Genomic DNA, 16,640 nt, shown 5'->3' on the forward strand with positions numbered 1-16,640 from the left:
TTCTTGATTGCTTTGTAAATCAGTTTCTGAATCCTGAACAATAGAAGTCTCCTACCCCTGCTTCAGATAACTACTTGAAAGCCTGTGACTTCCTAATAGCCCCCAGGCCAAGTAAACTAAATGCCAAACCCATTCTGGGTCCAGACAATTGACACCAGTGAGTAACAGGCTGAATGGCCACAGGCTTCACGAGAGCTAACAGATTTATTAATTAAAATCTATTTCTCCTCATTCAGGGACCTTGGGGATACAGAAGATACCCCAACAAGATTGCCAGTTGCAACTAAAGCCAACATGTTCCAGGCAGAGCTCAAGACCCCTTCCTCTGTGAATCCCCCAATAGGCAGGGACAGCTCTACGCCCCTGCCCAGCAGGAAGTAGATACAGAAGAAAAGACCTCTTGTCCCTCAACTTTCCATAGAGATTTTATGGGGATCAAGTCTCTCAAGGGGAAAACGAGGCATGCAGTTAGAGGCAGGCATTGCCCGTCCCACAGAGTGTGACTGCCAAAGGGACATCCCCTCTACACCCAAAACTCCCCTTTGTATTGTAATTACCTACCCCTGCGGGAAACCAAATGGGTACAAAATACCCAACTAGTTCAGACCAGTCACTCACACCTGAGCAGTACCACTTGTCTATCACAGGTACCAATCAAGTAGTCCCACGCCCTTAGGGGAACAGCCCATTCTGGAGAAGGGATAAAAACCCCAAGTCCTGGGACATCCGCCCTTTTTTCCCTTTTTGGACGCCCTGCTCTTTTGACCGCGTCTTCCTTTTTGAACCTTTTGAGCCTGGCCTTTGCACGTGGCCTGTTCCAAACTCTTTGGAAGGTAATTTCTCTTCTAATAATGGGCCTTTGAGCCATTCTCTACTGCTCGGGCCTACTTCTACTCTTTGAAATGTACTACCTCTTCGAATAAACTACTTTTTCAGTACTTTACTCCAACATCTCATTCAATTCTTCGCTCGAGTTGCCAAGGACCCACTGGACTCTGCGCTAAGAAGGGCCCACTTTCCGACAACAGTTGCAACAAGTTCACAAACTTAATTTTCAGACCTTCATATTATGAAAATCTCTTCAAAATCATCAACAGTTTAAACAAAAATCACAAAAATGTATTTGGGCATAAAACATGTGATCACAGTGGTCTTTGTAAGAGGGAGATCAGAGGAACAGAGGTGATGTGACAGTGAAAGAAATAAGTCAGAATAAAGCAAGACAGCGGGGAGTGATGGATGCCAGGAAGGGGCCATGAGACAAGGAATGCAGGAGGCCCCTAGAAACCCACAGAGGGAGGAAACAGATTTTCCCCTGAAGCCTCAAGAACACAGATCTGCCAGCACCTTGATTTCAGACTTCTGCCTTCAGAACTGTAAGGGAATAAATGTGTGTTGTTTTAAGCCAGAAAAGTTGTGGTAATTTGCTACAGCAGCAATAGGAAACTAATATAGGGTCCAGGGTTTTAACTGGGGGCTGATCACAATATCACATGGGTACCCTCTGCCTAGCACATTCCAGACTCTCCGAAGAAAAGCCAGGTGTTTAGCATAAACCACATGTACTTAGGTCTATTTATGGAATTTCTATTCTATTTATCTGTCTCTATATCAACACCTTACTTTTTCAGTTATATAATGGCTCAAGAGTATGTTTTAATAATTACTTGTGCTTGTCACACCTCATAACTTTTCTTTTTCACCCTTTTCCCAGAATTTCTATATGTTTATTTTTCCATATAGAATCAATTTTTCTAACTCCATAAAAAGTGTTGGCATTTTAAAATTGCATCTGTGGCAAATTAATGTTAACTTAAAACTGAGATCTTCATAATGCTGAGTTCTATCCAAGCACAAGGAATGTCTTTTTTCACTATGCAACTCTACTTCTCAGCCTTGAAGAATGTTTTCCTCAGATTCTGCACATTTCTTGTAAAATTTATTTTTAAAACTACTTTTTGTTGTTGTTGCTAATACTTTTGATAGCTTTTAGCAATGTCTGAAATATTTCAAAAAACTTTAAAGAGTTTTGGTTTTTTAAAAAACCCCATAACATAGAAAACTGCGCACATCAACTGAAGGGAGCAAACGTGTTAGGGGTCTGTCAGCTGCCAGCAGCCCACATCCAGTCAACATCAGTGGGCAGGTTTTCTAGAGGGAACCCAGACATGGGTTAGTTCACCAAGAGAGCTCGGGGCCGGCCGAGTGGCACGTTGTTTAAGTGTTGGCTTGGGAGCGTGAGCTCTGAGCAGCAGGGCCCCGGTACGGATCCCACATTAGGGCCAGTGACGCTGTGCCCTCTTACAGCTAAGATGGTGAACAACAGCTTGACCTGGAGCTGGGCTGCCGTGAGTCGCCAGCGACGGCGTGAACTGCAGTGAAGATGCAGTGGGCTGCGGTGAGCTACGTGAGTGGCTGGCAGCCAGCATGAGCCTCCATGAGCGGCCGTCCAATGGCCAGCGAGCGACTGCCTTAGCCGGGAAGAGCACAATGATAATACTAACATGGGCCAGTGAAGCAACGTCCTCCACAACTAGACTGAAGAACAAAAGAACAGCAACTTGTCTGTTCCCCTCCCCCCAATTCCCCAATAAAATCTTTAAAAAAAAAAAGGAGCTCAGTGGTGCTAAGAACTGCTGCTGTAATTCAAACAGCCAAAATCAAGAGCTTAAAGTAAAAAAGCATAAGGTATTTCATCTGATAAAACATCACATCTATCCCTAATAACTTAAATATCACGAAATTTCTTATTATCAAGAATATTTAATTTCAACCAACTACATACCACAATCATATTTCACAATGAAACACTTAAGGTGTTACCTTATGAAGACAGGGAAAAAAAGGATATCAGGTTTTTTCACCACTCTTAGTTAACAGTTCTCAAGATGTAGCCCATGCAATAATACACACAAACACACATATTTAATAACTAAGTTGTCGTTCAATCATTTTAGACCTACAAAATGACAAATATATAGTTCAACTTAAAGCTTGTGTGCATGTGTGTATGAAAGAAAAATAGAAAACATTATAAGAATGTCAATAAGTTCCAAATCTGTCTAACATTTTAATGCAATTCTAATAAAAAACAAAGAGGAATTTTAAATTTCTTCAAAAATCGCTTTGGGGTTCACAGAGAATAAAAGCAAGACAGACAAGAAAATGCTTTTGGAAGAATAATAATTTAGGGGGAGGGGATGATCTGAAAACCCATTTAATAAAATGGAAAATTAAGATGGAGAACCTTAAATAAATTTAAAACATAAATATACAAATATATCGTGAGGGGAAAAAAAGAGAAAATAAAAAACAGATCCAAGTATGTAAGAGAATTTACATGAAAAGAAAATAGCGTGTATAATTCAATAAGTGATGTTAATGCAACTAACCATTTCAGAAAAATAGATTCCCTACCTGGTATCAATCGACTCTGAGAAGCATGGATTTGCATTTAAAAATAGAAGCACAGAGATAAAATATTGGTGAATACAAACGTTACACACAGGGATTTTTAGGTGTAATAACTAAGACTTCTAGAAACCATAAAGGAAAATAATGATAGCTTTGGTCAATAAATTTTAAAATAACAGTAAACTGAAAATTAAAACAAAAAATTCAAATACAAATGGAAACTTGGAGAAATATGAAAACCTTAATTAAGTGTACATTTAAGTCAAAAAGAAAAATTCAACCACTGGTGGAAAACCTGACAAGACATGATCAGACCATAGAAAAGGCCAACAAATGTGTAAGGTTCAGCCTTATGAGTAACTTATGTGTCGGGCACCTTGCTAAGAGCTTTACACCCACCACCCCTCAGTAATCCACAACAACTCAACGATAGGAGGTGCCAGTATTAACCCCCCACTCTACGGACAGTGAACTGACAGACCAAGTGATAACCATACTTACCTAAAGTCCCAGCTAGAAAGCGGGCTGGCCAGAGCCCAAGCCATACTCTCAATCACTACTTCTACCTTCTGACCACTACCTCCTGGAGTCCCAGGCAAGGCCATGAATCCCTCCTTAACTTAGGTAACTGGCAGAGTGGCTCTGGTTTGTTCTTGTTCCCCAACTCCTTGCATGCACAGAACAGTGTTCCCAGAATTCTTCCGCAAGTGACACACGTCTGACTTAGGTCCCCATGTAGAATACAGCCTAGTCACCCAGAATTTCCTGAGGTTATGTGATCTTGATACACCAGCTGGAGCTCCACCCCTCCTCTCTCTCTGAACTTGAGATATATCTTACACCTCACTGTGTCACTCAAATGTGGTATGAAACCACGGTTAAGAAACACTAGTAATTTTTTAAAAATCAATTAAAACAATGTAATAACTTTTCTTGCCAGACTGGCAGGGACTGTAGGGAAATGGGCACCCTCACAAAGTATTGCTGAAATGTGAATTGGTAGTTTTCTTCAAAGGCAATTTGGCAATATCTATTTTTAAATGGGGAGGAGGGGGAGATAAAAAGGGGAGAAGGAAGAGACATGAGGAGGGAATAGAGGCTAGAACACTGATGACTGATGTTGGTTCTTTCTATCTGAGATTACAAAAACTTCTCCATTTACTCATCTGTATTTTATAATTTGTTTCAACTTGAATTTTTGTGATATTAAGGAAAGTTTTCCCAAACCAGCCTCTCAGTTGTACGCACAGGGAAAACTGTTACATATTATACAGTCTCATTTCACTAGAAATTAAAATTGTGCAGTGTACTATCACAGACAAGCGCCCCCCAGCAGGACTGACAGCCAAGAACGAAGCGATTTGGGGGTGAGGGAAGGACTATGGCCCCCGTAGGGCTAATGTGAGAATTAAATGAGATAAGGTATGCAAAGCGTTAGCACAGAGGTCAAAAGGCAGAGGTCTTGACAAACACTGGCCATCCACCGAGTAATTATAGGCATCACCAATGTAGGCAGTGACTGATTACATGCTCACAGTATATTCCTGAATAGTAAAAAAAAATCAAACTTAGATAAATGTTAGCATTTCAGAAATACTTTTTCTTCTTTTGGTTCATCTTTAATTGGTTTTGGTTCACTGCTTCTCCTACTGAGATAGGACTCAATGTGTTGAACCCCTTAAAAAGCTGGGTCCAGGAAGAACGTGACCCAGTTCTTAACCCCCAAAAGCTCATGGCCCTGTAAAGTACAGATGAACCCAGATGCAGTTGGGAAGGAACTGACAATATTCAGAAGTTATTTTCTATTTACAAGAATCTCTAGGATTCCTACAAAATTAGATTTGAAATGCTTCTTCCTTATACCTTTCTCTCTTCAACACAATTCTCATTACCCATTTTCTCCTCCAGCCATGACCCAAGAAAAGCCCCCAGTAAGTGAGATAAACCTCTAAATACGACATAAGTCCCCAACATGGGGACACTGCTCCTGTACTGGATCTGGAAGAGAAATTACCTCTTGGTAGTGCTAACCACTACCTCATGCCCATTCACATACCAAGAAGAAATACTCCAAAAGAGCCTCAGGACCAACTCAGAGAAGCAGTTTTTCAAGTGGCCCAGTTTAGAAAGCACAGTCACCTACTCTCTTATACGCTGCTCTATCAAGTAACTTTTGGAATGACAAACTTAAGCCACATCTCAAAGATCTTTATAAACACAGCTAAGTTTTAGAACGCACCTTTGTACCATAAGTAATTCCCTTCTGCATCCAATTTAATCATTCCCCCCAAAAGAAAAGTCCCTTGCAGGACAGGACACTTGGTCCTCTCCAAAACCCAAGAAGACATGTGGTCCACACCAAAGGTCCTCCAATCAAAACTCCAAGTAGAGACACCCTTGTCATATCATGAATGCAAACTGCTAATTAATCTGTATCAATAGATTTGGCTTAGGCTACTTATCAACCTTTACTGCTAAGAAAGTTTTTTACTAGTGCATGCTTTGATCCAAATCTAATACTATAACTATATTAAAAAATTACTTCTTAAGAACCAAAGTTAGATTGTCATATCATTTTGAAGTCACAACTGATTTAGAAAATAGTCACAAATTGTGAGAATTTAAGAGTGCTTAAAATACATTTCATTTTATAGGCAAGTAATCCAAGGAAATACTTCATGTAGAATTTTTTGTTTCAAACAGGGTAAGCTTCTTTTATCAATAACTACATGCTCACAACTTAGTCATACAATGACTGAAATCAATAAAAACACACGTTTGATTTACAATAGCATCAAAAAGAATAAAACATCTAGGAAAAATTTAATAACCGAGGAGGTAAAAGATTTGTACACTGAAAACTACAAAACACTGCTGAAAGAAATGAAAGAAGACACGATAAATGGAAAGATATCCCATGTGTATGGACTGGAAGACTTAATACTATTAACACATTGAGGACAGGGCATTTAAATTGTTCAAATGTATGTTCCCGGGGTTTAAATCATTTATTGGGTTATCAGAAAAGTCATGACGTATTTTTTCTATGTTTTTCATTGCAAAAATGCATCATGACTTTTCCGACAACCCAATAAAGCAACTTTTATACTGTGTTTCTTTAAAAATTTATAACAAATTCACAATTTTTGTGAACTGAAATTTTCAGGAACTACTCACCAAAGACCCTAGTAGTGCTTGAGGATGTGATACCTCTGGAAACATTCCCCCTTGTGGAGTGGCACTAAGCAAAACTTGCAGATGTACTGAGTTTCACTTCTTTTTTTGTGGGCAGCACACACATGGCACCTCCTAGCAGGATATTTTCTTTTACCCTGTTCACTTCCAACAATTTTCTTTAGCACATGTTTGCACACAGCACCTCAAAGTCTCCCTGTGGGGTCCTCATGAGGCACATGAGGGGTTTGGGCTGATGTTCCTAGGCATGCTGCATCTGTCTGTTTTTCCCTTAAGAACTACGTCTTTCTGTCATGGGTGTAAAGTGATTGAAATCTGAATGCTGACTAAATGCAGAGCAGAGCAACAGAAGAAAATACAGAGCTGTCTGTTCTCTATATTTATCACAGATCATTAACTCGGAGTGAGGTCACGTTTCTATAAACATTTGTCAGCAGGACCATTCAGAGAAAGGCTCCATGTATTGCGTAGTTAAGTGTATAGTGCGTGGAAACCAAGCGCGTTAAAAACGCAGATTTGCGGCATCCGTTTTGCACAGCTGTAATGTACAGACGCAAACCTGCGTCACCGGTCCACAATGTGTTAAGATGTCTACATGGCCCAAAGCAATTTACAGGCTCAATGCAATCCCTATCAAAACCACAACAGCATTTTTGCATAAATAGAAAAAAAAATCCATTCTAAAATACATCTAGAATCTCAAGGGACCCAAATAGCCAAAATAATCTTGAAAGAGAACAAGTTTTGAGGTCTCACATGTTCTGATTTCAAAACATATCACAAAGCTACAGTAATCAAAACAGTATGTACTGGCATAAAGACAGACACATAGATGAACAGACTAGAGAGCCCAGAAATAAACGCTCATATATATAGTCACATGATCTTCATACAAGGGTTCCAAGACCACTCAACGGGGAAGAGACAAGTCTTCAACAAATGGTGCAGGGAAAACAGGATATTCACATGCCAAGAATGATTCTGGACGTGTATATGATATACAAAAATTAACCAAAACAGATTAAAGAATGAAATGTAAGACCCCAAACTGTAAAACTCCTAGGAGAAAACATAGGGGAAAAGCTTCATGACAGTGGATTTGGCAATGTTTTCTTGGCTATGACATCAAAAGCACAGGCAACAAAAGCAAAAATAGACAAATGGGACTACGTCAAACTGAAAAACTTCTACAGAGCAAAAGAAACAATCAAAAAATGAAAAGGCAACCTATGGAATGGCAGAAAATATTTGCAAATCATATATAAGGGATTAATATCCAGACTACATAAAGAATGACTACAACCCAACAGCAACAAAAATAACCCAATTTAAAAATGGGCAAAGGAGTTGAATATTCTCCCCCTTCCCCCCAAAAATGATATACGGTACAAGTAGCAATGCTCAATATCACTAATTATTACAGAAATGCAAACCAAAACCTCACATCCATTAGGATGGCCACTATAAAAACTATTAAAAAACACTATTAAAAAACCCCACAAAATAACAAGTGTTGGCAAGGATATGGTGAAACTGAACCTTTGTGCACTGTCAGAGGGATTGTAAACTGAACCTTTGTGCACTGTTAGTGATACAGCTACTATGGAAAATAGTATGGCAGTTGCTCAAAAATTAAAAATAGAACTACCATATGATCCAGCAACCCCACTACTGAGTATATAATTGAAGAATTAAAAGAATTAAAGCAGGATCTCGAAGAGACATTTGCACACTCATGTTCATTGCAGTATTACTCACAAAAATATGGAGGCAATCCAAAAGTCCACTGATAGATAAGCGGATAAACAAAATGGAGAAATGCTCTGTACATAGATTACTTGGCCTTAAAAAGGAAAGAAATCCTGTCACCTGCTACATCACGTGTGAACCTTGAGGACATTGTGCTCACTGAGATAAGCCAGTCACAAAAAGACAAATCGTACATGATTCTACTTCTATGAGGTATGCAAAGAAGGCAAATTCATAAAAGCAGAAAGTAGAATGGTGGTTGCCAGGGGATGGGGGAGGGGAGAGAAGCGGGGAGTTTCTGTTTAATGGGTACAGAGTTTAAGTTATATAACATGTATATGTTCTGGAGACGTGTTGTACAACGATGTGAGTGTACTTAACACTACTGAACTGTGCACTTAAAAATGTTTAAGATGTCAGTTTTCTGTTGTTTTGTTTTTTTATCACAATTACATAGGAATAAATAAAGTAAGTTTGACATTCTATCATGACAGACCACATCAAGGATCCTCTCAGACCTTAGGCATTTTTCAGACCTTTGCCCTAGGTGTTATATGCAACAAAATGAATTAAGCAAAAAGTATGGCTTTCTGAAAATCTTTCCATAGCAATCACACAGTATGAAAGAAAAACTGCCCTAGGAGCACAGATGAAACTAATGACCACCTAATCCAAAATCGCCCTCATAAGCAAGAACAAAGCACTAGAAGCGGACGGCTGGAGTGCCTGGACCTCTGTCTGAAAGAGATTTTCAGAAGCTGATGCCACTACCAGCCTTCAACTGACCTCCAGTTCCTTTTAGGCCAGGGCCAGTCTATGAGACTGTACCACAGGTCTGGACCAACTTGTCACACCAATGTGGAACTAAGCCGTGTTCACAGAATGCAACAGGGCCTCAGCTAACCTGAGCAATATACCAGGTACCTAAATATCAAGAGCAGATCCGGCAGCTTCCAGTACCAAGTACCTGTTCCCTGGTTTATTGTGCCTGGGCTCCTTGGCTTCCTTTTCAGCATGTGCACGACCGAATGGCCTCTGGTCATTTTAATGGTTAACAAGTCCACAGAAAGTGATCTGAATGGTCAGGGCATTAAAAACAACAAGAGCACTTCATCTGAATACTTAATGCATTGGTTTTGCACCAACTGGCAGGTCTGCTCTTTCTCCAGGTGGTGCACAGCCTTCAGGACTTGTTCAGGGTTACACAGCTTGGCTTAGGGACAGACAGCGTGGGTTGGCATCCTGGCTCGACTACCTATCAGCTCTGTTACCTTGGGAATACAGAAGACCTCCTTTTATTGCACTTCACCTCATTGTGCTTCACAGGCATTTGGTTTTTACAAACTGAAGGCCAGACCCTCCACCAGCCAAAAGATTACAACTCACTTTACTGTGGTGGTCTGGAACCGGACCTGCAGTATCGCTGAGGTCTGCCTGTATGACTTACTTTCTCTGTGACTGTTTCATGATCTACAAAGTGGGGTTTCAAGAGAATCTGAAATCTTAAAATCCAAAAGTTACAACAGTGATAGTTTAGATAAGTGTTTCTTACTCATTTTAGTTACAAGGGAAAGCAACATGTAGGGAAGAAAAAAGCAGTGTCACCCTATGTCCTATGACAGCAGAATTCCTAATGACATATGTGTCTGAGTTCAGAGTTTTACCTGTACTCTTGACTCTCCACCCAGGTCTCAAGTTTGCGAAGGGAGAGAAGATCGTTTTAGGCAAATCTTCATTTCAAACTGAATGCCTGTTATGTACACACTGCAGATGTTGACAGAGTCTCTGCCCTACAGGAATTCCAGTCTGGGCGAAGAATGACACCCACAAAATAATTTAAGTAGCTAAACGCGACAATATGTAATTAAGCATCAAAATGAACAGATGAGTGACAAACACAATGCAAACTCTGAGAGGGGATTGAAGGACTGAACAGAAATGGAGAAAGTTCGAGGTGAGAGCCCACTATGGCGCCCCAGGCTGGAGGCTATAAGAGAGTTGACCAACAGGTATTGATGCCGCCTGGTAAAGGGTAAAAAATGAGACCAGTGTGGCAGGGAGAATAATTATGACAATAAAAACTGGGAAACCAGAGGTGGCCTGAGATAATTCTGCTCTGGACATATGCGGAGTGTGCTGGTGGCTAGACATGCGTATGAAGGAAGACATCTACTGAGCAGCTGGAGAATGGTGACTGACCACTAGGGCAGGATGATAACCAAGAAGTACGAAGTCACAGAAACCAAGGGAGAAAAGTTCCAAGAAGCAGCTATCAACAGTGCGGGATAGTAAGGGAAAATTCAGCCACAGAAAGGCCTCCCGGTCAGGCAAGGCCAATCAGCAAGCTGAAACCACAGGCAGAACCAAGGAGAACCTCTGAAATGTCAAGGCCCCAGCAGTGACTTCATTCTCCCAAGAGCAGTGTTATTACTACTCTAGATGACAAATTAGACGATTTATATCTACTTCCAGAAGCCAACCTTTTTGGCAGGTGTCTATGTAGACCCCCTGCAAGGATTACAAAGAGCAGGAAACAGTCATTAGCAAGAGAAAGAGGTCACATTTTCCAACTACAGCATTCCAAAGCTTTTAGTAAAAGCAACTAAAGTTCATTAGCAAAGCATATCAATGAAGTAATATTCTACTTACCATACCCTAAATTAAATAGTCATACAAAAAAGATTAAAACATCTCACTCTTGAGAAAATCACTTTAAAAAATATTTTTGCATTTATATAAAGTAATAATTTGATTAGAAAAAAAGTAAATACCATTCCTAATCAATTCTACCACCCCAGGACAAATCACCAAATCAAATGAGGTTTTGATCTCTTTCTTCTGGCCTTTACTCCTGAGCACTCTGCTCACAGGCTTCGTAGATAAAACACTATTGTGGCCTCCTCCTGCACTTGTCAGGTATACACCTTAAAACAAAAACATGTGCATGAAACTAAAGTATCTGGCAAACAAATTTAAAAGTCCTAATAAAGACGGCCACACTTTGCCCTGTCATTAACAACCAATTAATGATACTGAAACAGGGCCCAGTTGAGACCCCCACAGTAAAGGCCTCTCCAGTCCCTGGCCTCACCTTTCCTTGACCTACCTACAGCTTAATAGATCATCCCCCTGCGACTTGAGCTCAGAATGTCCCCTGTCCCACCCAGTTCCCTGTTTTAGAAATTTACCCTGAAACTTATGATTAATACCCTTAGGCTTATTGATCACAATCTCAATGGTCTACCAGGCTTCTCCCATCATTGTTCCTGAGTTGCTGATTCCACCAAAGAATCACTTTGCCAGAGGGAAGGCTCCACCAGACCCCCAGCCGGTCTGAAAATGGGAAGGCAGTTTTTAGAGGTATTAACCCACTGCCTTCTCAGACCACCAGGTGCTCTGATAATAAACGCTTATTCTATGACCCAACTCCTGTGTGGGTCTATTGGCTGAGCGGCGCAGGCAGCACGAGCCCTAGACTGGGTTGGCCTCCAGTTTCAATAATGTGTGCGACACTGAAATTTAAATTGTCATAGACTAAAACAACCATATTCCTGAAAATTTATCCAAGTTTATATTCACTAGATACATAAAATGTACCTTTACATTTAAATAAAGAACAAACATGCCTTCCATAAACCCATTTCGCAATGAAAACTATAGTACATGACATGCAATGCTTTTTTTAGACGTTCTTATTTGCTGGTCATAATGAGCTGATTTATAAATCAAAATACTACTGAAATTTATACATTTAAGATATCACATATTTTCACTATACATTTTTAATATATTTCACTAAACACACACACACACACACACACACTCCTCTCACTAACCTCAATATCTAGACCTTAGCTTCAAGAAAAAGATTGACACCAATCCAGAATAAGTGAGTTATTTGTAGTAATTATAGTAACTTCTACCTCTGGCAACTCTTTCAAAGTCCTTACAAAATATAGAGCACAGCCAAAACATTCTCAAAGGTCCCTTTTCTCTGGACCAGTGATAACACATCTGCACAGATCAGTGAACATGGATATTACGATAACGGAATGTTAGACATATAGGATGTTAATTCAACGAATGGCTTGTGCTTCTGGCTCAAGAAAGTTAACATCTAGTTCAAACATGAAAAACTGCACTAGGTAATTTTGCTATTTCTGTTGGTTTTCTTCAGCAGAAAACAAGTTTTATTTTGTTTTGAAGGTTTTCTAGTGAAATTCCACTGCAGTGGAGGAAAAAAATATACAAACATACAAAATACCCAGAGAAACATCATTACAATTGCATGTAAATCTTAACTTTGAAAAAGTAAATTTGTTGATATTACTTAAAAGCAAGTACAGAAAAATCCCCAGGGGGTTAATTGACAATCTGAGCTCAGCCACCTTCAGAAATCTGCCCAGACTTGCTGAAAAAACTCAACAGCATCCTTTTGGGTCAAATGTGTTTGTGCCCCATCAGATGCCAAATTCGTGGTTTCACATCATGTAAGAAAATCAATCTCATTTCTCCTCCTAAACAAAAACAATACTAGGTTAGCAGGAAGGTGGAAAGCACAGGCATTTGTGGAGCTACCTTCGGGAATATTTCATTTGAACAAGGCGCGTCCATGATGGGCAGAGGGCCTGTGTTCTTTATTAGTACAAGCACCATCAGTATCTGAACAGCTTGTTTGTACCCTCATATTGTTCAGAAACAAGATGTCTGATTTCGCCAGGACCGCTGGCTGATTACACATCTTTTCATATTTTACACCCTCGCAGGTATTCTCCTACCCTGATCCTGACAGTTATGAGTACTAGAGAGGTGCACTAAAACTTATAAACTATACAAATGGGAAATTAGCAAATATAATTTAGGCTGATGTTTCTCCAAAAAGGGATTTGTTTACTGAACTATACACAGAGAAACAGCATATAAAATGGCTCTAGGAAAAATACGCAGCAGGATAATAATACAAATTTCATGTTTTACTAAACTCAATCATTCTTTTATTTCCCTGTGCTAATAATGGCCCATGAAGATAGCCATTCACACAAACAATGTTAAATGCCTGCTATGCCTGGCACTGTGCAAGGTAAATAAGGAAAAGAAAAGGAAGGCCCCAGTACCTGCTGAGGACAACTTTAAACCCCAGGGGACATGCCCATTACATTATTGGACTATTTTAGATTTACTGGACACCAGCGACATGCCAGGCTGTGCTGAGACCATGGACACACAAGAATAATCAACTAACTGCAGATTGTGTAACCAATGATGAACTACAACCCCGGGCCTGACTGGCCAAAAAGTAGCCGTATTTTATTCTGGAAATCACCCTGCCTCTGTAAATTAGTCCTTTCTATAGATGGCAATTCTTTGAATAATTTCCACCTATGTTAATCCAGGCTAAGGTTGCTTAGAGAGTGAAAAGAGGGAATGTAATGTTTTGAACAAAAATGAACAGTAAACTGAAGCACATTTGCCCTTTAACATTAAACTGGTTTGCTTTTGCTGGTGCTTTGAGTAACTATAAAAAACAAGTGACTTTAGTCATAAAGTGGAACATCAACCCTAAAGTTTACTGTGGCAAGAAATTATTTTCTTGCAGTGGCAATTTAATGTGAAACAAAAGCTAAACTAACAAGTTTTGCTTAGCTTTTTAAAAAACATTCACTTTTAGTGATTTCTTCACAAAGGCTCTGTGGCTCATTTCCCTAGGCTCAAAAACCGGTAGTGTGGGCAAAATGACAGATTTGGTCTTCTAGGTTACAAAATGTTTAACCTTATAAAAGTACCGGTTTACAGTCATATAATACCAATGAGTTTTTAAAACAGGGGCCAGCCCTTAACTGTAAATTATAAACAAAGGTTTGCAAACTAGAAACTTGACATTCATTTTTAAGGTCTTTCACATCGATGACAATGACACCCAACTAGCATCTTAAAGTTAAAAAAAAATGTAAACAGACTTTCAACAGCTTACTGGAAAGCAAAATAGAACTGTATTATATACCTATATGGAGAAAATTGTCAGCTAAACAACCATTAACACTGGAAAGAGATATTGGAGAGGGAAGCTGAAGAAACAAGATTCCTCTCCAAGAAATGTTTGAACAAATTCAAAGTAAAATGTTGCAAACTATGTTTTGACCCTTCCACCAGTCTCGCTATTTTTACTACGACATTTTAAAGTGAGCTCTGTTTGCACACCGTTATTAAAACCTCAACCGAGAAGAAAAAAGTCCTAAAATTTGCCCATTAACAGCCATCAAGTCTAAAAATATGCTTCCCCCCCCCCTTTCCCCCACGAATGGGCCAAGTGGCAAGAATATCTGAGAAGTCAGGAAGTTTTGAAATGGCAATGACAGGAGACAAGGGTGAAGACAAGGGGAAGGAGTCACGGACAATAAGAGCAACTCTGTGCGGCCAACGCTGCGTCTTAATATCTGGTTGGCGGCTCGGGACCGGGCTCGATCCGGCAACTTCGGCCGGACGGAGCCCCGCGCCGCGCGGCCCCTGCCACCCGGCAGAGGCCTCCGCGAGGACGCAGTGACAGCGCGGAGCCGGGCCGGGAAAATGCCGGCCGGTGACACCTACCTTCCTTCTCGGCCCGCGCCGCGGCCACGACGAGGGTCATCACCAGGTGCAGCGCTCCCAGGAGGCCCGCGGCTGCGCTCCGCGGACCCCCGCCGCGGCTCGCCGCGGGCTCCAGACCGGCCCCGGCGGACGTGGAGGCGGCAGCGGCTCCAGTTGCTCCTCCCGCCCGCTTCCCCATCCCTGCCGGCCGCGGGCCGCCGCGCTCAAGGTCCGTCGCAGCCCTTCTCGGCGAAGCGGCGGCGCGGGAGCCGTGGTCCGGGTTGGGGCGGCGGTGCCGGAGCTAGAGTGGCGGCGGGCCCAGGGCTCGGGCTCAGGGTCCGTGCGTGCGTGTGGGCGAGTGTGTCAGTCACGGCCACGGCCTCGGCATAGCCTACGAGTAGTCGAAGCGGAGAGGCTGCGAGTCAGACACGGTGGGCGGCCATACTGGAAACGGGCAAGAGCCACCGGCTCCCGGCGCAGGCTTGCGAGGGGCGGGGCGCGGCCCTGGGCACCGCCCCCCCGTGCTGTCCCCTGGGGGGTCCGCCGCTCCGCTGTACGCCCCTGAAGCTGTTGGTCCGAACCCCTCGACAGGCTCTCAGAGGCCCACGGTTCCACCCGCCAGGCGGGGCGGGGCAGCACAACCCCAGCCCGTCACCGCTGCTCCGCGGGCAGGAGGAGCGAGGCAGCTCTGCCGGGTCGCCAGGACTTATGATGGCGGTACACGCTTCGCGGAGGCAGTGACGGCAATCACGTGGAGACCAGGAGCCTCGCCGCGCAGCCGCCGTGGCGCGTGGGCGGGGCTGGGGCGGGGTTGCGGGGCGCTGGGGGAGGCCTCGCTCCTGCTCCGACCCGGATGTCTGCGTCCGCATCTTTCACGCTGCAATTTGAAAGCCTTGCAGAGGACTGAGTCAGCCTCGCGGCTCCGAAGACCGGCTTGGAAAATCCATTCCAGTGACTCCCCCGGTTTGCACCTCTGCCTCTCAGCCGCTTGGAGAATACCCCGGACCTGATTCAGTTCCTGGTGGCGCTTCCTGGAGGACTGGGACTTGACTCTGTTCATCTTTGCATCATCCTATAGACTATTCAGGAGTGCTTCCTGGAATCCTCCTGCCCTTGGATTGTGGCTATTCTGTGTGTATAAAGCAGCAGTGACCTTAGAGGGAAAGAGCAGACTGTTCTCTAAAAAGTGTCCAGTGCTGCCTTGTAAAGATTCTTAAGGCGTTTAGTTCACGAGTTTCCCTCAAGGCCCAATCATACGTGGTCTCCTTTAGTCTTCGTCAGGAAGCCATCTCACGCCTCTTAGATGTCCTTTCCCCCATAGGTTGAGGTTCTTGATGTGCCTTCCTCTTCTTATCAAAACTTAATTTAAGCTCCTTTAGGGAGCTCTTCACTCATCTTAGTAACTTCCCCGAAACTCCTAACACTATTTTACTAACTTCCTCTAAACTCCTAACACTATTTTAATAACTTCCCCTAACTCCAGAGCCATTTACTTATGCTTAAAAGTATTTATTGAGTGAATCTATGTATTTTTAAGCCTAAGCCCGCCTCTAATATGGCTTAGAACAAAGTACAAAGGAAGATAAGATTTCAGAAATACTTAACAAAAGGAACGCCAAGTGCTACCCTAGGCAGTAGTCTTCTTTGTCAAGCAAGCCCTTATTTTATTTATAAATTAATTTATTTTTAATGGACTTACCTAATGACTTTGAAAAGTA

The 16,640-nt window shown here is 42.0% G+C and overlaps 1 protein-coding gene across 2 annotated transcripts in view; it reads right to left on the bottom strand.

Moving 5' to 3' along the window:
* Positions 1 to 15,668, bottom strand: part of TMEM131 (transmembrane protein 131) — a 206,234-nt gene extending 190,566 nt beyond the window's left edge. For both annotated transcript variants that reach the window (XM_019660042.1, XM_019660041.1), the window contains exon 1: positions 14,944 to 15,668. In XM_019660042.1, the coding sequence (XP_019515587.1) occupies positions 14,944 to 15,121 (178 nt within the window). In that variant the 5' untranslated portion in view covers positions 15,122 to 15,668. The remainder of the gene's footprint in view (positions 1 to 14,943) is intronic.
* Between the last annotated feature and the right edge of the window lie 972 nt (positions 15,669 to 16,640).

The sequence above is a fragment of the Hipposideros armiger genome, unplaced genomic scaffold, assembly GCF_001890085.2.
Source record: "Hipposideros armiger isolate ML-2016 unplaced genomic scaffold, ASM189008v1 scaffold_310, whole genome shotgun sequence".
In the NCBI taxonomy this organism is placed as follows: Eukaryota; Metazoa; Chordata; class Mammalia; order Chiroptera; family Hipposideridae; genus Hipposideros; species Hipposideros armiger.